The sequence below is a fragment of the Gigantopelta aegis genome, chromosome 11 (assembly GCF_016097555.1).
Source record: "Gigantopelta aegis isolate Gae_Host chromosome 11, Gae_host_genome, whole genome shotgun sequence".
NCBI classification, from domain to species: Eukaryota; Metazoa; Mollusca; class Gastropoda; order Neomphalida; family Peltospiridae; genus Gigantopelta; species Gigantopelta aegis.
Genome location: NC_054709.1, coordinates 1637897 through 1664423, shown reverse-complemented (window position 1 = coordinate 1664423; position 26527 = coordinate 1637897). Strand labels below are relative to the sequence as shown.

Sequence of the window (26527 nt, the reverse complement as noted above, 5' to 3'; positions counted from 1 at the left end):
TCCCCGTTGAAGATAAAATAATGTTTGCAATGCTTTATTAGACTGTTCATATAGATGTCTAAGAAAAATGTAGCCAAGGCTGTTCACAAGGTTCATATTCAACCCCCCTCCCCCCCCCCCCCCCCCAGCAGGTTCAGATCACGCTGTGCCCTTGACACATGCTTTAATTTTCAATGGCGTCCTGCACCCTGCTATCGTCGTTTTTTCACTTATATTTAGTACCAAGTTTTGAAACATTACCTCTTTCGCCCCCACATCAACCTTTAACAAATTTTGGTATTCTTATTTTGTGATCTGTGTCTGTCTGCGACTATCTATAGCCTGATAAATATTTTATGGAAACCAGGCTTAAGATGTGATGCGTCGCAGATTCGCCAAACTTATATTGAGGAAGTTTCATCAAAGGGTGTGGTGTATGCTGCCCTGCAGATCACACACGGCTGGTCGCCTGCGAGTAGTCATATTGTAGCAGCGGGTTTCTTTTCTATAACTCGTCCTTGTGTGTGTCACAGTTTTATGAGCCACTCCATGGTAACTCGCATTAAATTTTCATAAACATATCCATATCAAATGTTCCGGTGAATCTATAATATTTGCAGATAATATGAGTGAGGTATTTAGTTTAATAAGGTCTCCATGCACGGTGTTCTGGTAAAAAAAAAAAATGGCGGACGGATTTCTTGTTACTGAGAAGTAGTGCATGGTATAGTATGTCACAAAAACGTTGTTCTCAATTCACTTCATATTCAAATTGTTTCGTGAGAAATGTTTGCATTAACTGCAGTTATTTATCACGAAATAGGGCTATATGTTCATGCATGCTAAGACCTTTCTGTGAATGATCAATTACTTTTCATTTCACAACCTGCCTTAAAGGTACAGTTTCATAATTATTTCTTAACTTTTGTTTCGAAATTATACCTTCACCCGTAAGCCCATAAAAACCACAATAAAATACACGTAATTTATTTGACCTTTGACCTTTTAATATTTTTTTCACGAGAATCTTTAAAGCGACAGACTCTAGTTTTGAAACACTACGGCATATGTTTCAGTATTAGAGCAGTGTTGTTGGGTGGGGTGTTTTTTCCTTCTTCTTTTTTTTCGGGGGGGGGGGGGGGGGGGGGGGGTGTGGGGGGGGGGGGGGGAGGGGGGTGGTGGTTGTTTTTTGTTGGGCTTTTTCTTTCGGGGGGTGGGGGTGGATTTTGGGGGAGGGGTGGAGAGAGGGTGTAATCAGACATTATTTAGATTTTATTGTTTAGGTTATATGAAATGTTTCTGGCTATCCTGCAGTTTCTAATACCCCGAAATATTTTATATTTTTCATAGATTTGAAAAGACGCAAAACAGGATATGTGACTTTAATGGAAGACCAATGGCATTCAGTGCGTTCCATTGAGCCGAAAACTCTGTAGTGTTATGCGCGGATTTAGGAGGAGCCAAGCAATAAGTATTAATACTGTGGATTATTTCACTTACTGGCTTCACAAGCGTAACCATTTTTCGTTTGACATCCGGTACACAGTTTTGTCGTCGTATTACAAGTGGCGCCATCTGTGCACTTTTGGGTTGGTCTGCTGTCGCAGTCAAACAAATCCACCTGACCATTAGCTAAAAGAAAAAACAATATTCCATTCGATTATTTACAAGACGTTGTTGATGATGATGATGATGATGATGATGATAATGATGAAGATAATGGTGAAATGCAAGAACATTAATTATGACGACGATGTTGATTATTATGTTGATGATGCTGACCACGATGATGATGATGATGATGATGATGATGATGATGATAATAAAGCTATGCATTTCATTCCAGGATAAGGCAGAGGACATAATATTTCTATCCAGTGCTAACTAAAATTATTTGACTGTATGGTTTTACCAATAATTTTTATATGGCGGCAAAATTTGGGGGTTTGAAATTTTGTCATTAATGAAAACATTATGTAATACTTGCATTGATAACTCATCCAAAGCTTCAAATTATAAATTATTTTAAAATACTGTTGCAGTTGATACATATCTCACAATTATATTATGTTTTAGATTATCAAACCATAATTTTCCATTTCAAATAGGCAGACTGAATGTGTAGCCTTCTACTACAAAGTAGAATATTTCCATTGTCTAATAATTACGGCATCGGAGATGAGTTTTATTCTATTTTTACATGTATGTGGGGTGGGTAATAATGAAAGAAATCGTTACTTACCATCTTTCTGTCAATCAAAACCACACACCACACACACACACACACACACACACACACACACGCGCGCGCGCGTCTTTCGTAAACGTTCTATATTTTGAAATTTAATTTTAAATATTTTCAAATCATCTGTCTGATATTCTATGTATTTGTGTGTCTACTTACATACGTTATTGTGCGACCACCATCTTGTTACAATTATATCGATTGCTGTGTGTAAGTACCCTCATATGCCGTAGACTACGGCCTGAATGTCAATAAACTTCAGTTCAGTCGGGCAGTTATTATAAAACGATATTCAAGTACTTGTGTTCTTACCCGTAGATATCACTGCAAAGAATGTGATGACAGCTAAAGCAACTCTTCCCGCCATCTGAAATTAATATGGAAGTGAATAAGTTACAGTTGTATGTTTTGACGAGTCTATCTGTGATAGACGAAGGGGACTGGTACTCTGTCATAACCATGTCGCTGTCTGTTTCTCCCTCATTTTATCCTGGTAAACCTACGACTGATATATCAAAGGTTATTTATGTGCTATCCTGTTTGTGGGGTGGTGCATATTAAAGATCTCTTTCTGCTAATGGAACAAAAAAGTACCGGGTTTCCGTTAAGACTATATGTCAGAATTACCAAATGTTTTACATCTGATAGCCGATGATTAATAAATCAATGTGCCCTAGTGGTTTCGTTAAACAAAACAAACTTCAACTTTCCTTTCTGTTTCTCAAACTGTGTCTGTTTGCTTGCCTGTCTCTGTCTCTCGCTCGCTTAGTTCCCCCCTCTCTCTCTCTCTCTCTCTCTCTCTCTCTCTCTCTCTCTCTCTCTCTCTCTCTCTCTCTCTCTCTGTCTCTGTATATCTCTATCTCTCTCTCTCTCTCTCTCTCTCTCTCTCTCTCTCTCTCTCTTGCTCTATCGCTGTCTCTGTCTCTCTCTCCCTATCTCTGTCTCTCTGTCTCTCTCTCTGTCTCTCTGCCTATCTCTGTCTGTCTCTGTCTCTGTCTCTCTCTCTCTCTCTCTCTCTCTCTCTCTCTCTCTCTCTCTCTCTCTCTCAATGTCTCTCTCTCTCTGTCTCTATCTCTGTCTGTCTCTATTTTCCTCCCTCTCTCTCTCTTCTCTCTCTCTCTCTCTCTCTCTCTCTCTCTCTCTCTCTCTCTCTCTCTCTCTCTCTCTCTCTCGCTCTCTGTCTCTCTCTCTATCTCTGTCTGTCTCTATTTTCCTCTCTCTCTCTCTCTTGCTCTATCGCTGTCTCTGTCTCTTCCTATCTCTGTCTGTCTCTCTCCCTGTCTCTGTCTCTCTCTCTGTCTCTCTGTCTCTCTCTCTTGCTCTATCGCTGTCTCTCTCTCCCCCTCTCTCTCTCTCTCTCTCTCTCTCTCTCTCTCTCTCTCTCTCTCTCTCTCTCTCTCTCTCTCTCTCTCTCTCTCTCTCTCTCTCTCTCTGTATATATATATATATATATATATATTCTATACACTGTCAAGAAAGAAACGCATAGGTGATAGGGAAAGAAGAAAAGTGTTTGATTTTACAAAATATCGTGGGTTTTTTAACAATGTTGCTGAATGACCATGTTTGTTAATGTTCCTGGATTGGGACAGCATGCCCAAATGCACCCCAAAACAAATTTAACGCACGTTGTGGCACTTTGTGTGACAATTGCAGGAAATCGGCGTGAAATGGTCAGATTTTGGCGAATGCACATTTAACTTGGGGACAAGATTGGGGTAGTGATGGGTATTTAAAGCTGCAATGCTCGCAATGATGCCTCATTTCCATTTCGACGTAGACGAGTTACAAGATGCCAAGACTAAGCCTGCCGAATCAAAACATTGCAATAGGCCGCCTCCAGTTAGGTGAATCGCAGTCAGCAGTCGCACGCCACATGAACGTCCATCAGAGCACCATTTCACGTCTCTGGGACAGGTACCAGCAGTTTCAATCAGCTGAAGACCGGCCCAGAAGTGGAAGACCTCGCATAACAACTGCAGCACAAGATCGCTACATCCGGGTTCTGCACTTGCGTCACCGAACTGCCACAGCAACGAACACTGCTAGACGCATACCTGGTTTGAGAAGGGTGTCTGCACAAACCATTCGGAACCGACTTCGAGAAGCTGGTTTACGGGCTGTGGTTTGTGTGTGTGTGTGTGTGTGTGTATGTGTGTGTGCGTGTGTGTGTCTCTCTCTCTCTCTCTCTCTCTCTCTCTCTCTCTCTCTCTCTCTCTCTCTCTCTCTCTCTCTCTCTCTCTCTCTCTCATACAATCTCCATCTCAGTTGTTTATATGAAGGTTATTGAACTATTATTAAGCATAATTTCCATTTAGTAACAGTTACATGTCGATCTATACAGTGATCAGTTCTCTCGTTTATCCAGCTGTTGAAAGTTAGTTTCGTCAAATCGTTATTTTTACGTGCATGCTGATCTGAACGAGAAAGCTGTCGTCACGGAGTGATAAGTATGTGGTTGTTGCCGGTAACCATGGAGCAGAAATTAAACTACAGATAATTCAATCAGTTTTAACTTTCCTACATAGCAAATCCATCAAAGGCCCTGTTAAACTGACAGGAAATAAACCGCAAAACAGAATGTAATCTATTTCCATATTTCACTAATCCATTTTCCTGAACGAGGTACAAACATAATTATATTAAACACTGGCGTAGACGGGGGTAGGGGTTAGCGTGTGTGTCATGCCCCTCACAAAAATCAATAGCGCCGAGATCGGTGCGATACGGTTGTTTGTATATTGCTGGTATCTCGTCACCAGGCCTTGCATACAGTCTATAGCCTATGTAGCAACTAAATCTTAAAAGATGAGGGTAGCCTCTGTGACGTTTATCTACCCAAAATATATATAATAAAATGTTCGTAACCTAGAGTATGAAATGTTACAACTCTTGGCTTCGAGGGGTCTGAAAAGGGAAGCAACTGTGATATAACATTCAGTTCAAGGCGCGGGAATTACAGTCTGATTGAAATCAGCTCTTAACTAGTGGAGGTAAGTTTAATCACATTGCAGGAATTGATATTGTTTTTACACAAACTGCACAATTATTTTGCAAGTTGTCTTTTAGGCGTGTGTACAGGGTTTGAGTTTTGTGTGTCAATCCCCTCCCCCTTCCTGCTCAAGCAAATTTCTTTTTTATATTTTCAGTACATTTTGGGGGTTTTGGGGGAGGGCATGTCTTGACACCTCCACCACATATAATTTCTGCTCACGCGCTTAATAACCTAACAGTGAAATCAATATCTGATTCCAACAAAATGAAATACAATAAAGGGCGCTTTTTAACACCGAATTAAATTCCACCTATAAGCAGCTAATTGACTAAGGCCACTTAGGCTACTTTTACCAAATAGCAGCATTTTTAACATATGGGTATTATAAGGATTTAGGGCGGGACGTAGGCCAGCGGTAATCAGCCCTCGCTTGATGCACGGTTGATCTAGTATCGATCCCCGTATGTGGGCCCATTTGGTTACTTCTCGTTCCAGCCACGACTGGTATATCAACGGTTGTAGTATGTGCTGTCATGTCTGTGTTATGGTAGATCCCTTGTTATTATGAAAAAATGTAGCGGGTTTCCTCTTTAAGACAATGTTAAAATTAACAAATGTTTGACACCCAATAGCCGATAATTAAAAAATCAATGTGCTCTAGTGGTGTCGTTAAACAAAAAACCCTTTAACTTACCGTGATATAGATTCGCTGTATAACGATACATATACCATATTATTTGTAGCAGTGGCAACCGATATTGAGGAGGTTTGTAAAAAAACTAAATTAAAAAAAAATACAGTTGAAGTTATATGGAAATATAATGGATCACTTGCCATATTTCGGTGTATTTTAGCGCATTTTATATACGTGGGAACTGAACCGCTTAAGTACTTTTTTTTTGGGGGGGGGGGGGGGTCTTGGGGGGGGAGGATTTTTCTTTCTTACTTCGGTTTTTTTTTTTTTTTTTATACATTGTATACAGATTGTTCAAATTTGTATTCCAAAATCAAATCGTCATTCTTCCTCTTCTGACCGGGCTCGGTGGCGTCGTGGTTAGGCCATCGGTCTACAGGCTGGTAGGTACTGGGTTCGGATCCCAGTCGGGGCATGGGATTTTTAATCCAGATACCGACTCCAAACCCCGAGTGAGTGCTTCGCAAGGCTCAATGGGTAGATGTAAACCACTTGCACCGACCAGTGATCCATAACTGGTTCAACAAAGGCCATGGTTTGTGCTATCCTGCCTGTGAGAAGCGCAAATAAAAGATCGCTTGCTGCCTGTCGTAAAAGTGTAGCCTATGTGGCGACAGCGGGTTTCCTCTAAAAACAAATGTCACAATGACCATATGTTTGACGTCCAATAGTCGATGATAAGATGAAAAATCAATGTGCTCTAGCGGCGTCGTTAAATAAAACAAACTTTACTCTTTTTTTCCTCTTTTTATATAGCATTGTCCAATGTAGAAACGCCGTTGTAAGTGTTACAGTGAATCTTAAGCAATGCCATGAATAAGAATAAGGTCCACGTTTATGTTTCTGTGTCAAGAAGAATCAATCGCCCCCTGTAGCGCACACAAGACATTTGCGCAACACGCCACGATGTTATTGTGAAAAATCTATAGCGTGATTTCCCAAGTGCAATATGCCATTAGTGGAGGTGAACGTTCGCATTAAAGACCGCCGTCAACGGAGTTTAAAGAGACAGACGCTAGTTTTTAAACACTACAGCATATTTTTCATTATTAGAGCCGTTTACGATCACTGAAATCAAAGATTATTCTTTAGATTATCCATTTCCGTACAACCGAAGTGTTTCTGGTCATCCTGGTGTTTGTAGTACCAAAAATATGCATTTTTCATATTTTTAAAACCGCACGTGCGTCTGAGAAGTAGCGGTTTATTGATTCCAGTTCTAGTCTATTTTTAAAGATAGTTCCCGTTTTCACGGCACAGACTCTCCTTTCACTATATTGTAACTTTATCCAAATGAGTTACAGGTTTGTAAATTAACTAAACTTAGTGTCCATTTTTTTACGTGTTAAAACTAGGGTCTGCGCCTATAATTCCAAACCTCCGTGGTGTATAGATAGCAGTCCTCTCTTGACATGCAAGGGTGGCCACCAAACCTCCGTGGTGTATAGATAGCAGTTCTCTCTTGACATGCAAGTGTGGCCACCAAACCTCCGTGGTGTATAGATAGCAGTTCTCTCTTGACATGCAAGGGTGGCCACCAAACCTCCGTGGTGTATAGATAGCAGTTCTCTCTTGACATGCAAGGGTGGCCACCAAACCTCCGTGGTGTATAGATAGCAGTTCTCTCTTGACATGCAAGGGTGGCCACCAAACCTCCGTGGTGTATAGATAGCAGTTCTCTCTTGACATGCAAGGGTGGCCACCAAACCTCCGTGGTGTATAGATAGCAGTTCTCTCTTGACATGCAAGGGTGACCACCAAACCTCCGTGGTGTATAGACAGCAGTTCTCTCTCGACATGCAAGGGTGGCCACCAAACCTCCGTGGTGTATAGATAGCAGTTCTCTCTTGACATGCAAGGGTGGCCACCAAACCTCCGTGGTGTATAGATAGCAGTTCTCTCTTGACATGCAAAGGGTGCAGTTCTCTCTTGACATGCACCAAACCTCCGTGGTGTATAGATAGCAGTTCTCTCTTGACATGCAAGGGTGGCCACCAAACCTCCGTGGTGTATAGATAGCAGTTCTCTCTTGACATGCAAAGGGTGACCACCAAACCTCCGTGGTGTATAGATAGCAGTTCTCTCTTGACATGCAAGGGTGACCACCAAAGGGTGACCACCAAACCTCCGTGGTGTATAGATAGCAGTTCTCTCTTGACATGCAAAGGGTGGCCACCAAACCTCCGTGGTGTATAGATAGCAGTTCTCTCTTGACATGCAAGGGTGGCCACCAAACCTCCGTGGTGTATAGATAGCAGTTCTCTCTTGACATGCAAAGGGTGGCCAAAATGTCAACGGTTCATTGGCAACAAGACATCATATTATCTCCATTAATCATTAACCACTAATCATTAAGTTATTTCCTGACAGACAAGATGGCAGCGGTGTATGTCCAGAAAATCGTGCTTGAACTGTAATTGGATATAACAATTTTATTTTTGTTTAACGACATCACTAGAGCACATTGATTGATAAATCATCTGCTATTGGATGTCAAATATTGGTAATTTTGACATATAGTCTTAGAAAGGAAACCCGTTACATTTTTCCATTAGCAGCAAGGGATCTTTTATAAGCACCATCCTACAGACAGGATAGACCATACATTGTACTACGGCCTTTGACATACCAGTCGTGGTGCACTGGCTGGAACGAGAAATAACCCAATGGGCTCACTGACGTGTTCACATTAAAGTCCGCCGTTCATGGTGTTGAATCCCAAACCTACCTAGATTAACAGTTCTCTCTTGACATGCAACGTTGGTCGTAATTTCAACGGTTCATTGGCGACAAGACATCCTATTCTTTCTCCATTAATTATTAACCACTAAGCATTAACTTACTTGACCACCCGATCTAATCTAGCGACCAAATTTAATGAGTAGAATTTTCTTTATTAATTATATTAGAGATGCGCATCAAAATTTTAAAGGCCCACTATTTAATTTTTGGATGTAAATTTCACAATTGTCCGCTTAATTTTGTTCTGTCCCGGGACAAGCCACTGGCTATCCAGAGACAGGCCCCGGGACGGACATGCTCGAAACTCTAGTGGTATATGAGCATGTAAAACTTATTCGCACTCGCATTCGCATTAATTTACGTCCTGGATAGGTAGAGACCATAGCCGAGATATGTATGTGTGTGTGTGTGTCTGTGTGTGTGTGTGTGTGTGTGTGTCCAGAACAGCGTGCTTAAACCGTAATTTGATATAAGTACATGGGAAGTGTAAGAGGACATAGGCCAGTGATATTGCTCTCTCTTAATTTGCTGTCAGTCTGCGAGCGATCTTCGTCGGTGGGCCCATTGGGCTATTTCTCACTCCAGTCAGTGCAGCACGACTGGTATATCAAAGGTCATGGTATGTGCTATCCTATATATTACAGATCCTGTGTTACTAATGGAAAAATGAAGCGGGTTTCTTCTTTAACTCTATACGCCAATATTGCCAAATGTTTGACATCCAATAGTCGATTATTAATAAATCAGTGTTCTCTAGTGGTGGCGTTAAACAAAAACAAACTTTAACTTTTAACTTATTTCCTGGACAGACAGACCAGATAGCCGAGCTGTGTGACACGAACAGCGTGCTTGAACCGTTATAGGATATAAGCACGAAAACGGTTTGCAGTGGCAATGAAAAAGAATGGGTGAGATGAGATAAGTAACAGAACTTTTTTTTTAATCTGCCTAGCATTCTCATTGTCTTAATATATTTTAAAAATTCCAATTCCAATTTCTCCCACGTTTTCAATCGCTTTCGATCTTTCTTCGATTGTGTCTCATAGATGAGAATGCCCTATCCCCCAAAAAAATCCTGAAAAATTATACAGGCTTATTTAGAACAGTGTTTAAATGACATACTGTTACTAAATAGCAGGTTATAAATAATAATGCAATAATACTTAAAGTGTGTACCGGACAAAAACAAAATGTTTTCTACCATTCTCGGCTGTAGGCTATGGCTAAATGTTAACTTTAAAAAAAAAAAAATCATTCGTTAATTTTCGGAAGTATTTTTCGTTCTTGACTTTGTATTATTAAATATTATGTTTAAATGATGCAGACATAACAACGGCTGCCTTATTGGAATTTGCCAACAATTTCGCCGCCATCACTTGTTTGGATGACCGGTTACGTGAGGGAGCATCGACCGGCATACACCGCTGTAGTCCAAACAAACACGCACATTTGCACTGCTAAACAGATCTCAGAGATCAAAACTGACCAATGGTGATGACGATAACATGCGTGGATAATATAACTGTCACGTTGGAATCAGCGAAATACTGGTTGGTATAAAACCCGGACTACTAGGTAAGTATAAAATACGGATTGCTGGGTTGGTATAAAACCCAGATTTTTGGCTGGAAACGTGGCAAATTTTGACAAAACCCGGACCATAATCGGACAGCGCAATCATCCGGAATTCCGGATAAATCTGGAGGATTCTCATCTATGGTTTCTTTTGAGTTGTCTACACCTTCACCTACCCTTCTCAACTTCCTTCATGGGTTCACTGTTTGTGTACTTCCCTGCACCCACTTGGCATCCTCGTCCTCTGCAGTTAATAAACCTGGCCTGACCCACGACACTAACAACCGTCGGTGGTAGGGTATATATACTGGCACACAATGAAAACGCAAAAACAACTTCATGGAGTCGCCTGTACACACGTGCTCTTCCATCGGCAAAGGAGACAGAGAAACGGGACTCATCTGAGAAAACAATGCTCCGGTGGATTATTACCATTCTGGAGAGCAAACTGTAGTCTCGCCAGCACGATGTCGCGGTGTCATGATGTTACCGTTGTACGGGCGTCTGCATCTGAGTCCAGCCGTTCTGAGCTGGTCACGGAGGTGGTGTCGTCGAATCTGCCGATCTTGGCGTGGGGTCGTAACGGGACGTTGACCAGGTCGAGATGGATCACGGACACTTCCGATCTGTTGTTGACGTTCAACAAGTCGTCCAATAGTTGATGGATGGACGTGAAAGTCCTAGCAACTTGGTTTTGCGAAGTCCCCCCTTTTCTTAATGTGACGAGGAATATGACACCGTTACGTGACTTTTATGTGTCCACATACTGGCATTTCACGTGCATTGCATGCAGCATGATTGAGCATGTAGCGAACGCATTTCACACCATTTTGTGTGTTTCTGCTATTGTATGTGTAACGAGAACAAAACCAGGATTAAAACCCAAACAAAAGTACCAATCAATGGCTTCCTCTCATAAATTGTTATTTTAAGTCCAATAAATATATTTTTCATTAATCACAACAAAATATTGAAAAATATCTGGTTTGCGTTTTCATTGTGTGTCAGTATAGTAGGTGGTTACAAGTGCCTCTTGACAAAGCCAGCGGTAACCACTGATCACACACCGAAGTGGTCAGATTAAACCCAAAGCCAAACGTTCATGGGAAATGGCAGGTGTGGGACACATACGATCACATGAGACAAGCACCCGTTGTGACTGGAGAGACAAGGACTGGGTGTGGCGTTGGCCAGCAAATGAAGTTGAAAGACAGTAGAAGCTGCTGTTATAAAGTGTGTATGTATATAGTCTTCATATGCCGTTGTACAACGGCCCGAGTGTAAATAAATTCTTGTCTTGTTTTGCCAGATAGGGGACATTAACATGGAATTCAAAGGAGAGAAAAGAAACAGGACAGTGGAATAAAAAAGAAAAGACATTTTAAAAAGAAGGGGAGGAAAATTGAGGGAAGGATAAGACATGAATGGAAGTACATATATACATTCGTATAATACAGGGGGTATGGGTCAGGCACGGCGGAAGCTAGTAGACTTAACGGGGTGTGCTTAAGATTTACTACCAATAATATTTTTGATTCAGAATTATTGGGGGGGGGGGAGGGCTAGAGCCCCCGACCCCAGCCCCTCCCCTCACCTCCTCTCCCCCTTCTCCGCCGTTCCTAGGTATATAATAACATGAGTTTGTATAAAAAGGTACATAGCCAGACTAATAAAAAAAAAACCACCCAGATTTCTCTCTATGCATGAATCAATGATTGAATGAATTAACGAACAAGAATTAAGTTAAATTAAATTAAATTAAACTATAGTTAATTTAATAAATTAAATTAAGTTAAATTAAATTAAATTAAATTAAACTATAGTTAATTTAATAAAATTAAATTAAATTAAATTAAACTATAGTTAATTTAATAAATTAAATAAAATTAAATTAAATTAAATTAAATTAAAATTAAATTAAACTCTAGTAAATTAAATAAGGATTAGACTTTGTAAATGTTTTATGGTACTTACAGTCTCGGTTTATGTCGTAACAGCGTGTGGTACGAAGTCTTAAGAACCTTCAAACCCGCTCAGACGCCGATATAGAGTCTGCACGGATGGCGGATATATAAAAAAACACAAGTTAATAAACTGCTAAGCGCCACAACGCATTAAGTCCGCCAAGCAACTTAAATTAAAATGCAATACCACCCATTGTTGCCTATTGATATCGGGAATGAGCTAATCCAATCAAAAGAATCGTTTCATTGTTATGTTAAGTGGCTTTCTAGAGCCTGGGAGAAAACGAAAATTGTGGTTACTACGTAAACAGGTAGTGATAGCCATTGTGCTTGATTCATGGCCTAGCATATACACAGTTTAATGAGCAGTCGTTTGCGAGTATGGCATATTCAAACGCTCTGGTTAACGATATATTGGTGTTTGGATTTCGGTACATTTTCGATTTATAGATTTTTCTATTCAATAATTACGCCTGATGTTAACGTTTAATTGATAATAATGACTAGAGTAATATATCATGAATACTTGCCTTCATTCAATAGAGCCGATTTTCTCCTCCTCTTATTACTTTTTTATTACTTTTTTTCTTCTTTTTATAGTTAGTACACTGACACATTAACCTCTAGGATTCTGGTCAAACCTCTGTGCTTCAAACCCGTCATGGCGGTCCAAAGTTTTCGCCCATCCTTTTTTTATCCATCATCTTTATATGATGTATAGTATGTTTTGTTTAACAACACCATTAGAGCACATTGATTTAGATAGGAAATCCGCTTCGTTTTTCCATTAGTAGCATGGAATCTTGTATATGCGCCATCCCATAGACAGGATTGCACATACCACGGCCTTTGATATACCAGTCGTGGTGCACTGGCTGGAACGAGAAATAGTCCAAAGGGTCCAAGGACTGGGATCGATCCAAGACCACCCGCGCATCAAGCAAGCGCTTTATCACTGGGCTACGTCTCGTCTTCTCTTAATAAGATGTATAGCTATACCTATTTGATTCAGACACGTGAAGGGCTGGATCTAGTTCAGTCGGTTAAGTGCTCGCCTGAGGTGCTTGCATCACAAGATCGAACCACGTCGGTGGATCCATTCAACTGATTTGGGTTTTTTTTTCGTTTCAACCAGTGCATCACAACTGGTCAAAGTCCGTGGTATGTGCTTTCCTGTCTATGAGAAAATGCATATAAAAGATCTCTTGCTGGTAATGGGAAAATGTAGCGGGTTTCCTCTCTTGACTACTCATAGCTAGTTCTTATTTTGCATTTTGTGATCCCCCCACCCCCCACCCCCGCCCCGTTTTCGACGCCTATGCAGTATTTGTTAGAAATTACCAAATGTTTGACATCCAATAGCCCATGATTAATAAATCAATGTGCTCTAGTGGTCTTGTTAAACAAAACATACTTCTACTTCTTCTTAGACGTGATCGATAGTGCCACCATATTACATGACTCCTAACGATAAAGAAGCAAGGGATCTTTCATATACGTTTTTTTTCTTCCAGACATGACAGAACATACCACGATTACTTATATACCAGTCATGGAGCACTGCTTGGAACAGGGAAAAACTCCCAAATCCAGGCATATGAGAACTGAAATTACGCAAAAGAAATTCAAGTAACCAATTCTATTTCTGCATAACCAGTTACGAAAAAATGGGTTACGCAAAACCAGACACGCATGAACGTTGCGTGAAAGAATGTATCGCTCTCGCAATTTTCAGAGGCCTAGAATACATCAATGGCGATCGATCCTGTGATGAGCTTTATCACCAACCTACCTCCAAGACCTCTAAAAAAAACCAAATAAACAAACAAACAAAAACTACCGATAATAACTAATACCTATGAAAAGTCCCAAGTCCCTTTATCATTAACCTCTACCCTTATATAATATATATAAAACAACAGAAACAACAAAACACCGTGAAAATAGCCCAAGCGCGTTCAATTATTCTCAATATGTTAAGGGTCACTAAGTATATATATATATATATATATATATATATATATATATATACAGTAAGGAAAAAAAAGAAATATTTTATTTAACGACGTACTCAACACATTTTATTTACGGTTATATGGCGTCAGACATATGGTTAAGGACCACACAAATATTGAGAGAGGAATCCCGCTGTCGCCACTTCATGGGCTACTCTTTTCGATTAGCAGCAAGGGATCTTTTATATGCACCATCCCACAGACAGGGTAGTACATACCCTGGCCTTTGGTGCACTGACTGGAACGAGAAATAGCTCAATGGGCCCACCGACGGGGATCGATCCCACACCGATCGCGCATCGAGCGAGCGCTGAACCACTGGGCTCCATATATTTTATATATATATATATCTATATCTATATCTATATCTATATCTATATCTATCTATCTATCTATCTATCTATATCTATATCTATATATCTATCTATCTATCTATATCTATATCTATATCTATATCTATATCTATCTATATCTATCTATCTATCTATCTATCTATATATATATATATATATATATATATACAGATGATTGGGGGGGGGGGGGGGTGTGTAAAAGTACCAGTAATGTGCTTAAGAGGATCACACACGGGATTTCGTGCCCACCTTTCGCCACACAGACCCTCACCCCCTGTCCATGCAAATAAAAACAGTTATAATAATAATAATAATAATAATAATAATAATGGTGCCACAATCGTTTCCTGCACCCCCTGGGAAGATAATGGTTTTACGTCACTGGCATCCTGGTCCGCGCTTTTCAATCTTAGTTGGAAATAGGTATGACAATAAGTATGACAGTCTTCCAAATGATTGTTATGCACCCCATTCCCCCTGGCTTTAATAACCTCTCTAAATGAGGCTTAAAGCTGTAACGAAGGTGTCACTGCAGATCGACGTTGGCTGATTATTATTTTGTTCATGGTTACTACTTTTGTTACTTTCAATCGCCGGCTGTAGGTTTGGAATTTAGTTCGTCGAAATGTTCGTTTGTCGGTCGACGCCACGAGTACATGGGAAATGCATCGACTCTTACAATGGAGCAGTGTTTCAAACAAAAAGAATCAGTCTATCAAATATCGCGTCGTAACAATGGAAAACCCAGCACAATAGGCCAATGCAAGCCCATTTTAATTGAAAATAAAATAATGAAATACATTTGCAAAATAGTATGTATTGAAATTATGCACTGGGCGTTTTTCGTTTAGGTGCAGTTTATAATGAGACCGAAAGAGAAAAAAAGAAAAAATGAAATGGCGAAATGGCTGTTATTTACGAGTTACACAATCTTGGGCAAACAGTTAAACATATTATTGGCGTTAATGATTTAGTGATATTGATTATTAATAGGTTAATTTCTACTAATGCCGATCAAGCTTTAATCACAGTTTTCACCATACAGTTGTTGATTTACGTAAAGTGCTGCAACATGAATGTAAACATGTTTTTCTTCTTCTTGAATAAATGTTTTGTTAATGATCGGCAGAAACGCATTTTCTTGAATCAGATTTTATTACAAATATTCCAGACCATTAATTTTGTTGATCCTAAATGGATATAGTGCCTACTGGGTGATGAATATTGCGAAGTAATATTTTAATGCCATAAATATGCAAAAGCAACAAAACCTGCGTTACAAAACGTCTGTTTGCGTCAAAACGAGACCAACGAATTAAGGCTAACTTTGCAACAACAAAAAAAACAAATACTAGTCGTGGTGCACTGCTAGGATGAAGGGAAAAAAGTCACAGAATGGATCCACTGAAGAGGTTCGATCCTACGATGCAAGCACTTCAACCGAATGCTTTATCAACTGAGCTAGTTGGTCGGGCGGGACGTTGCCTAGTGGTAAAGCGGTCGCTTGATGCGCGGTCAGTATAGGATCGATCCCCATTGGTGGGCCAATATTTCGTTCCAGTCAGTGCACCACGACTGGTATATCATAGGCCACGGCATGTGCTATCCTGTCTCTGGGATGGTCCATATAAAATTTAAACTTTGTTTTGTTTAACGACACCACTAGAGCACATTGATTAATTAATCATCGGCGTGCATATAAAAGATTATATGCTACTAAAGTTATTTTTTTTTTAGCGTGTTTCCAAGATCTAAGACTAAAAATTACCAAATGTTTGACATCCAGTAGCCGATGATCAATAAATCAATGTGCTCTAGCGGTGTCGTTAAACAAAACAACTTTTTCATTGGATGATGCAACTTTGTGTCGCTCTCCCCTGAAACGCTTTTGTTACACCAAATGTGCAGAACTGGCTTGAACGAGAACTAGTCCAACGAGGATCAATCCCAGATCGAGCAAGCACTTTCCCACCACTACCGTATACCTACTACTATAGAGACCAAACCAAAGAAAGATAAACATTCAGTCAACAATTCATACTCTTGGAACAATAAGCGGATCCAGCATTTATTGTGCATATGCGGCGGGAAGATTCTGTCAACTGGATAGCCTCGCGTGTCCCTTAGCTGTCCCATGACAACATATATACAGGGAGGGCTAGAGGACACTCGAGCTATCGAGTGGATAGACCAATAATAATTATTATTATTAATCTGTTTTCCAACGGCAGGGGTAAGGTCGGGGAATGTATTATATTCAGACCTGGGAGAAGAGGACCTGTCAGTATTTAGGTTGTGTGTGGACTATCTTCGATGGAAACGCGAAAAGTCAGATGATTCCCAATTGGAGGGACCAATAATATATGTAATTATTAATTCGCTTTCCAACGGAAGGGTTGGTGGTGGGGTCAGGGAATGTATTATCTTCAGACTAGGGGCGAGGGAAGGCACAGTCAATACCTAGGTTGGGTGGACGATCTGCCATCGAAACGCAAAGATGACGTTTCGCAATTGAGCAGCCCCCAATTGGAGGGAACAATAATAATGATTAATTCGCTTTCCAGTGGAAGGGGTGGTGGTGGTGGTGGTGGAGGAATATATTATCTTCAGACTAGTGGTGATAGTCCTGCAACAGAAGCTGAAAAAGAGCCTTAGTGTTTGAGTAACCGGGGCCCGAGGTATAACATTTGCCACTGTGGCTGAAATTAATCTCTAGGTGTGGAGTTCATGAAAATATAAGATGGCATTTTCTGAAGTTGGTGCGAACAAGAGGGCGGCCGTTTTTCAAAATGGCCGCAAGTCATCATAAAAACTGTATGTCTTCATAACTACAGCACTGATCCTGGTATCAAAATAGATGTTTATGGACTCAATGAATTTGACATCCAATAGCTAATGATTTTAAATCATTGTGCTCCAGTCATGTTGTTGAACAAAACAGACTTTAACTCAAGTGACATAAATTGTGTTGATGGATCACATGCAACAACATAATCTGGTGAATCCCTTGCATACATCTGCATGCTGCTGTGCAAGGTTGCCCAATGTCAAGACATTAGCACTTTGAAGTACATGTGTACATAAACAGGGTCGCCTGGTGCACACCAGAATATTCAGCAATTTTGGATCAATTAATGCATATAGTCTGTTTCATCAGTTTTGGTAAACCCTACCCATTACGTGTTTTCTCGAAATCAAACTTGGTGGAATCATCATTAGTGGGCATGGTGTTTACCACTATGCCACCTGGTATCATTGCAGTCTGCAAGTATATGTGTCTTCAGTTAGTGACCATTTCTTTGCAAAGAATCTCTTCTTATAGACAATGTATCATTGCATATTGTTTAACACTGCGCAGTCAGCGTAACTGAACAGGGCCCAAGAAACCTGGTAGCTACTATTTTTATTCCTAAAACAATATTTCTTGTTCCAGGTTAGGAACGACTAAACCTGTTCAACTTACTTCATTATTATGCAGTGTACTTAGTGTTTCCCATGTAGTCAGTTATATGCAGGATACAGAAAACATTTTAGTGCTGCATACGCTTTAGCTGGTCATACATAGCGAGTGTGGAGATATACAAGTATTTTCTTTACTCTAACTAAACTCGTATTACGATAATACAGAAGCAATATAACATCACTGTTTATTATAATGTATTGTGTTTATAATTATATTATAATTGGAGTGAACGAAATCGTATTATATCTACTCATATATGGAAACAATATATGCCAGTCTTAACTGGTTTACAATCAGCGCATGCTGATACAGTAGCAATATGAAGCAATACAGTATCATTATTTGGCTGTGACACGGAAAAATGTTATATTTAATGATGAAGAAAGTTGACCAGTTGCAGTTGATTGCAAACTTGGAAACACAAGGGATATTGTTTTAGGAAGAAATGTTGGCGGCCACCAAATGGTGGGTCCCTGTATGAAAATGCATATCGTGCTTCGCTGAACAATCGTCAATATTAGATTGCTAGTAAGAAAAGTGTGCTTGCAAATGGTAATTCCCTAGTAAAGTTGCATTTTCATAAAGTCTTCAAATTTAGTTCACTGACATATGCACATAAATGAAATATATAATGATTTCACTTTCTGAAACAAACAGGGTTTTAAAATGGCTTACTAGAATATTGACAAACCAATATACATCACAAAACCGTTTCATAGCTTTGTAGGGATAGCATATCGTCAGTTACATGATTTTGTCCCATCCTTTACACTAGGAAATTAAGCAGTATTAAAAGTGAAAGAGATATTTATCTCAAAACTAATCTTGCAATATGTAGCTATGAATTGCAATATGTAGCTAGTAAAAGGGTTGTATACAAAAGTCTGTCTTTAAAGCTGAAATAGTGATTACAACTCCAGTACACTCTGTCAAAAGACGTGGTCCGTAAACGTTCCATATGTCTTCTTGACAAGACGAATCAGGTTACCATGTTTTATAATTTTCAGAAAGATAAAGACTTCCCATTTAATGTGATAGACCATACCATTATTTATTTAAATTAAAAAATAATTCTACTATACTTTGGGAATTATTGATCAAATGTCCCATAAGTCACAATGGAATTCACCAAGTAAGCTTCCCAAAACGAACAAAACTTTAACCTGCATAGCAGTGATAACTCTACTGGCCGATGACATCGCGAGACGTCACCACACCAAGTAAGCTACCCAAAACGAACAAAACTTTAACCTGCATAGCAGTGATAACTCTACTGGCCGATGACATCGCGAGACGTCACCACACCAAGTAAGCTACCCGAAACGAACAAAACTTTAACCTGCATAGCAGTGATAACTCTACTGGCCGATGACATCGCGAGACGTCACCACACCAAGTACGCTTCCCGAAATGAACAAAACTTTAACCTGCATAGCAGTGATAACTCTACTGGCCGATGACATCGCGAGACGTCACCACACCAGGTAAGCTACCCAAAACGAACAAAACTTTAACCTGCATAGCAGTGATAACTCTAATGGCCGATGACATCGCGAGACGTCACCACACCCAAACGTGAGTTTGGAAATGCTACCAAAGAGTGGTTTTATGGGCATGTGGTACCCAAGCTAATGAACTAGGTTTCCCAGAACAACCTGATACGAAAATGACTGCCCATTTCTTGTGCTTCAAAGTGATCATAGCTTTGACAATGGATAACCATGCAGAACATCAGCCACTAAAATAACCAGATGATAGTACGAGGACGGTAGTATGCATAGCACTGTGCACTCAATTTATATATTACCCTCAGTGGTTTTCGTGTTATGGATTCATTAAAGGGACACACCCTAGTTACGTTTATTTGTTAACCATTACAGCGTTGTTTTTCGCTATTAAACCCCATTTTTCACAAATAAAATTGCACTTTACTTACATTTTATTATTTAGAATACACATTTCCATTCACCTGAAGTGCTTTTTGGTAATCCTGATGTTTGTAAAACCACGAAATGCATTTTTTGCATTTTTTCACAAAACGTGTTGTCGAGAAAAAACCGTCAAGCAAGCGAGGTCCAATCTATTTTTAATGTCACATACGTTGGTATATCACGTGACCGTTATAATTTTGGTGCGGTTTGTTTTCTCGTGCACGGTTCGCGCAATCAACATCCGATTTGTTGTTGTTCATTTGTGAGATTGTTCTTCACAGTTCGTGAACATTTTCAGTAACAATAAAGTTCAGACAAGTAAGTGTCTCAATACAAAACGTTACAAACCCTTAAAAGTCTTACGATATCTGGAGAAGGGATACAACTAGGACAGAACACTTGGAACATGTCCAGGAGAGGTGAAACGAACGCACCTCAAGTCTGTGAAATCTGTCGTGACGTAGGCATTGTTGTGCTTCTATCGGTGACATCAGAATACTAACTTTCAAAATTATTTCAAGCAATTGGGACATGGGGATTCCCATGGTATTTATCGATATAAAACCTGCTTTTTCATTCCATTTGATAAAAACGTGATCTAAGTGTGTTACAGGTTTGTAGATTAACCAAATTATAATTTATTTTCGCTGGATGGAACTAGGGTGTGCGGCTTTAATTCATTATATATATATATATTATAATTCATATAGCATATGTATCTCATTCTGATTTATCACTTTAGACGAACAGTTTAAATTTTGTTATAGTATTCTTAAAATATGTCAACTAAACTTATCAACCATTAAAATGTAATATTTAACATAAAAAGTGTCTTTCCAACAGAAATGATTAGATTTTTATGCCAAAAACACTGCCATTTTAACTGTTTGGCAGTATAACAAACCGTTTTGATGAATACATTGTTTCCATAAACATCAGTTTTTACACCAAGATCCCCTTTCTAAGTGTTATAGTTCTAAAGATATACAATTTTATTGATGGACTGGCAGCCATTTTTGAAAATGGCCACCATCTTGTTTGCACCAACTTTAGAAAATGTCAACTTACATTTTATGAACTCTGCACCCCAGAGATTAATTTCCACCACGGTGACAAATGTTATACTTCCGGCTCCGGTACACTTCACTTTTGAAGGCCTCTTGTGCATGAATATAAGAGAAGGGCCTGTCAATATTTAGGTTCTGTGGTCGTGGTGCACTGGCTGGAGCGAGAAATAGCCCAATGGGCCCACCGACGGGGATCGATCCCAAAACTCATCCAGATGATTATCACCAAACGTGAACAATGCACTGGTACTATATTTTTATTTGGTCGACTTTAAAAACAGCAAGATAAAAAAACTCTTTGGTCATTTAAACAAAATAAAAGAAAACAACACTACATTGCTTAACATTTTATTTCTTCTAAATTGCTAAGACGTGTCACTGCCAAAACAGAGATGGTGCCTAGTTTATTGGCGTGGGGGGTAGTAAATCATAATTCTTAACAAGGCAATTTCATAGTTTGGAGGGGGGGGGGGGGGGTGGGGGTTGTGTACATGATACGTTCATTTATGTGCGTTTCTACTGTTGCTCAGTATATATGACATGTTAATTCACTTTTGAACATTGATGATGACCTTTTTTTAAGTTGCTCCCCATCCCTAGAAAAAAACACAAAAAAACATTGCAAACTATAAATAGTAGTGTAACACAATAGCCTGCATGGTACATCACATATTTCAAAATACAGACTTACTATTAAACAACATAGCAAGGCAAATACCAAATGTATTCTGTCAGTAAAAGTTCAAACATACAAACACATTATTATATAATTTAAAAAAATACATTTTCTTTCTCACCTGTGAAGCTAATTTTGAAAAAAACACACAATGTACTGGTGATCATAAGATAGCATACCGAAACAGTCGTTGGTTTTTGAAAATTATAGGCGAGTGGAAAATTGCACACCTCAATATGCTAAGGCGAGTGAAAAATCACTCTCCAAAACAAACAAAATAGGCAGTGTAGCTCCGATTGGATTTTGAGTCGTACGTCTACAAAATTGTCTATTAAACCAGTATTTCTGATTTGTTCAACAAAGAGAAATACCAGTTTCACGACTGCATGGAAGCCACTGCCATGTTTTTAATTTTTATTGGTTTAATAAAAGGACCTTCCTATCAGCTAAATGAGCTATGAAAACTGTTGATTTTTGTAAACAGTGGAAATAAATATACCCATCTATGCAAACAGTGGAAATAAATATACCCATCTATGTTACGTGCGCCATTTGTTGAGTGTGACGTGCTTTTCACACTCGTCAGAATGAAATTGTGTGTGCTGTACAAGCGTGATCGCACCCGCACACCTTAAAAAGCAAGGTCTGTCGAAACCTTTGATTTTTTTTTGTCAAATCGCATATTGTACCTGGATGGTAATCATTGTCTCTACTAGTGTTCACATCTCACCAAATGATTATACAATCAAGTACAACACTAGCATCAATCTGTGTTTTGTATCTTTAACTAAGTCAGCAGACCATTTGCCTGAGGTGCTTGTAGCTGAGGATCAAATCACTTCAATAATAAATAGAAGAAGAAAAAAACCAATTCCCCCTGTCCCAACCTGAGACCCACAAGTGGTATTTGAAAGGTTGTGGTATATGCTGTCCTATCTGTGGGAAAGTGCATATAAAAGATCCCTTGTTGATAATGGAAAAAAATGTAGTTGCTTTCCTCTGAATACAAGAAGTCAAAACTACCAATGTTCGACATCCAATAGCTGTTGATTAATTAATGTTCTCCCGTGGTATCGTTAAAGAAAACAAACTCAAACTTTTAACGTTTTGTATTGTTTTTACTATTTAAAAAAACCCCTGATAGGTACACTTTCTTTTGATTACCCGCATATGATCAATCTGCGTTAAACCAACATTGTTTAAAATCTTCTCCAATGAAATGTAGAGAATCATAAAACTGGGATATATCGGACTGTCCCTTACATTTAAAAACATACATTGAAAAAGAAAATACATAAATTTTTCAAATTCTTAAAACTTCAAGAAAATCCATTTGTGATAAAAGTCTAGACAGAAGTCTACATATAAATACTGATAGGATATAAAACAAATGTGTGTCTATCAAAGTATCTTAAAACCTATGTACAAATTGTGAGCTCAATGACAAAAATATATCACATGGAAGAAACATACAAAACAACTTAATTATTTTATCTTATTCAGCAGCAAATTGTGATGGGTGAGAGGAGGGAGGGGGGTCTTAGGGTTGCTTTCCCCCCAAGAGAGCTTTAAATAAATCATTATGTAACTAAGGTGGACAACAGTCACTTTTCACCCCCCTTGTTTTGGCTTTGTACACAATAAATATAGCATATCTAAACTCATTTCACTAAGACTTGAAATCAAAATTTCTTAAATGGTACAGCTTTTTAATTAAAACCATTTCTTCATGGACATCTAGGTGCATTAGTACTGTTAAAAAAAAAACCCAAAATCAATAGCAATTTTGCAATGGAATTTTTCTTTCCAGCATTTTGAAAATGGAAATGTGGTGTAACATGTTTATAGTTATTGTAAAATGTAAAGTGATGTCACTGGAATACTGGCGTCATTCAAATTCAAAATTTGCTATATTATTACAATGCTTCGCCACACTAAAAATTAAAAAAAAAAATGGTCTACTAACCTTGACCACTGTCAAATTTCTATAATGAGCAGACAACGGTATGTTTTGATTTTTCATAATTCTGGACACAATATTAAGTTTAAATTTTAGAAGATGAAAGAAATAAAAAGTACCTTCTGCCAAATGTATCATATCAAAAACATTATCGTCGGATATGTTGTATTTATTGTGTATGCAGACGAACCAAAAAGCACCTTTTTGAGTTGCACACTCTCCTAAAAATATCATAGATCAGCACTCTATGTTAACTATTCTGTCTTACAAAAAAAAAAAAAAAAATACCCAACCCACCTTTCCTGTCCAGGAGTCAGATGGTGCCAACTTATTGTTTACAGAAACAAGACTAGTATAAAATGTCTTGGTCACCAGATAAAAAAACAAATGGTTGCATATGTCATGTTGAATGCTGCTGGATTCACCCATTTTCCTTGAGGGGTGTGAAGTGCATATAACCAAAAGTGAATATCCACTTGTATGGGCATCCACAGGGTTATGGTCAGAGAAGGAGGGAGGGTGTATCACATAACCCTGTTCTCGGATCAGACACAAAATGCAAAAAAAAAAAAAAAGCCCTGAGAAATAATACAAAAGAATGTCGAACTATAGTCCATCCCACAAGGAAACGCCTTTTTTTCATACTATGAAATTTACTAGAATTTATTTATTTATGAGCCGACGGATTGGTAAATTGCATACACAATTAGTTTTATTTGCTATTTCCAAAATGCTTTTACTTTTCTCCTCACATCAAACCAAACTGAAATTATTTACAAAATAAATTTTAATAGAATTATGGGACGGACTATAGATTTATCAAGTTATTTGTACAGTCCAGCAATACATTAAAAATTTGTATCTGTTTAACAATCCCATGATGAAAGTTCCTGCACTCTAGAGCTGGGTGGTATTAAAATTTTAGGTTCCGTATCGGTACTGGTATTTTGGGGTGATTTACCTAAGTATCAGTACAGTATCCAATATATATTGATACAATCTACAAGTCTCACCTACTAATATCATCTAAATAAAATTAAATGCATGCCCAAGTTAAGTCTCACTCACCAATATCATCGAAATAAAATTAAATTCCATACACAAGGCTCCCATCTCTCTCTTCTTTTCAGCTATTTTGCGTTCATTAGATATATAGTTAGTGCTTTACTAAATGGCGGATAACATTTTTCGAAACCGAAATTTCGGTATTTAGAAATTTGCTCGGTATTGTAAATCGGTATCGACATGATACAGATACCGAACGGCATATACAGTATACTGCCCAGCTCTAGTGCAGACACATATGCTCTCACCTCTACCATGTGATTATGTTCTAATGATCTTGTGTAAATATTTAAATAACAATATATACATACAAGCTGTTCACAGCACTAAATGAGTTTTCTAACATAGAAATTCTCTTCACTGCTAAAGGAGCAGGGTAATGTCAGGAGCAGGGTAATGTCAGTAGCAGGGAAGTAAATAAACGAATGTGTGTTTTGACAAAAATGTTTCAGTGGTTGGCAAATAAGAATTAAATTTGAAGCTATGATTTCGTAAAACTGTTACGAATACACATGCCATAGCCTACGACAGTTTTATGATATCCTTGTACTAAGACAGCTCCAAAAACCTGGGGTGGTGACTTCTGAGTAGCTGTGAAACAACAGAATTAGAATGTGCCTTCAAAAGTGACAGCACATTTAGGTTGATAACACTTAAGTTCAGATAGATCTGAAGCACAAAATATCAACAGTTTATCAGCACTATGTATGTGTATCATCCAAAAAACATCTAGTTCGCCACCGTTTTCCAGTTATGTTAGTATGGTGGACAGTGTACAGGACTTTTATCCAGGCGTTCTGTGGATCCAAAGATAGGCCCCTTCCAAAAAGAAAGTGGAACTGAAAATTCCCCAATTCTATGCTAAAAATTTCTCATATATATATATATATATATATGAAGAGTTAAGACGCAAAACATGATATAAACCATTTTCTTTCTTTTTATAGTTTAAGCCATTATTGTATGTCAGTAAAGGCTAATTATAGGCCCGCTGATTTGCCGCAAAACGCGATTGATCCTTATGAAATTGTATTGGGTAAATCCCGTTTTTTATCAAAACACGATATACGCCAATAAAAATAAAAAAATCACTTTTACTGGAAATGAAAAAAATGGATATATCGCATTTTGTGCCTAAACTATTCATATATATATACATATATATATATATATATATATATGTTTATTACCTACGAGGTACAGAATAACGAGGGTCATATTTATTGTACGATTTCCCTCATATTTCATAACTAAATCGTATGTCCTCCTGACATCGTCGTTTAACGATTGGCTGTTGTAAGAGTACATATCTTTCTGATTGGCCGACACGACATTCCACAGATACTACTTTCTTCATTAATACATTTTTATTTTGAGTGTAAGCTGATTACATGCTGTAATGACAAATACATGTTTTTAATTAATTTAATAAAACATTAGTTGATTATTTATGATAACTTGTATTATATTATGATGTAGTTGTGACACATCACACTTAATTATGAATATAACGTTCACAACTGCTAGAAATCTATACTAAGGTCGACGAGTCGTACATAATAAATGTTATATCTTATAAATATCTTACCGTAATTTCACTTGAAAGCCGTATTTAGTAAAAGGTACAATGTTTTAATCACAAGATTTTCTTCAAACACATTCAGGTGTGTTAATAATGTTCAAACAACAAAAATTCAATAGCAATTTTGCACTGGAATTTTTCCAGCATTCTTAAAACAGAAACGTCATGTACCCAATTTATACTTATTGTAAGGAGATGCAAAGTGACATAATTGGAATCCT

At 38.4% G+C, this 26527-nt stretch overlaps 2 protein-coding genes across 2 annotated transcripts in view; one reads left to right on the top strand and one right to left on the bottom strand.

The window, feature by feature from the left end:
- The window catches only part of LOC121385569, a 24852-nt gene extending 12527 nt beyond the window's left edge, over positions 1-12325 (bottom strand). The window contains exons 1-3 of the mRNA XM_041516301.1: positions 12205-12325; positions 2537-2591; positions 1480-1611 (exon numbers count right to left, since the gene is read on the bottom strand). Of these exons, the coding sequence (XP_041372235.1) occupies positions 1480-1611; positions 2537-2591 (187 nt within the window). The 5' untranslated portion in view covers positions 12205-12325. The remainder of the gene's footprint in view (positions 1-1479; positions 1612-2536; positions 2592-12204) is intronic.
- Positions 1-26527, top strand: part of LOC121385571 (desert hedgehog protein B-like) — a 116968-nt gene that overhangs the window by 30560 nt on the left and 59881 nt on the right. The gene's annotated exons all lie outside the window — the stretch shown is intronic.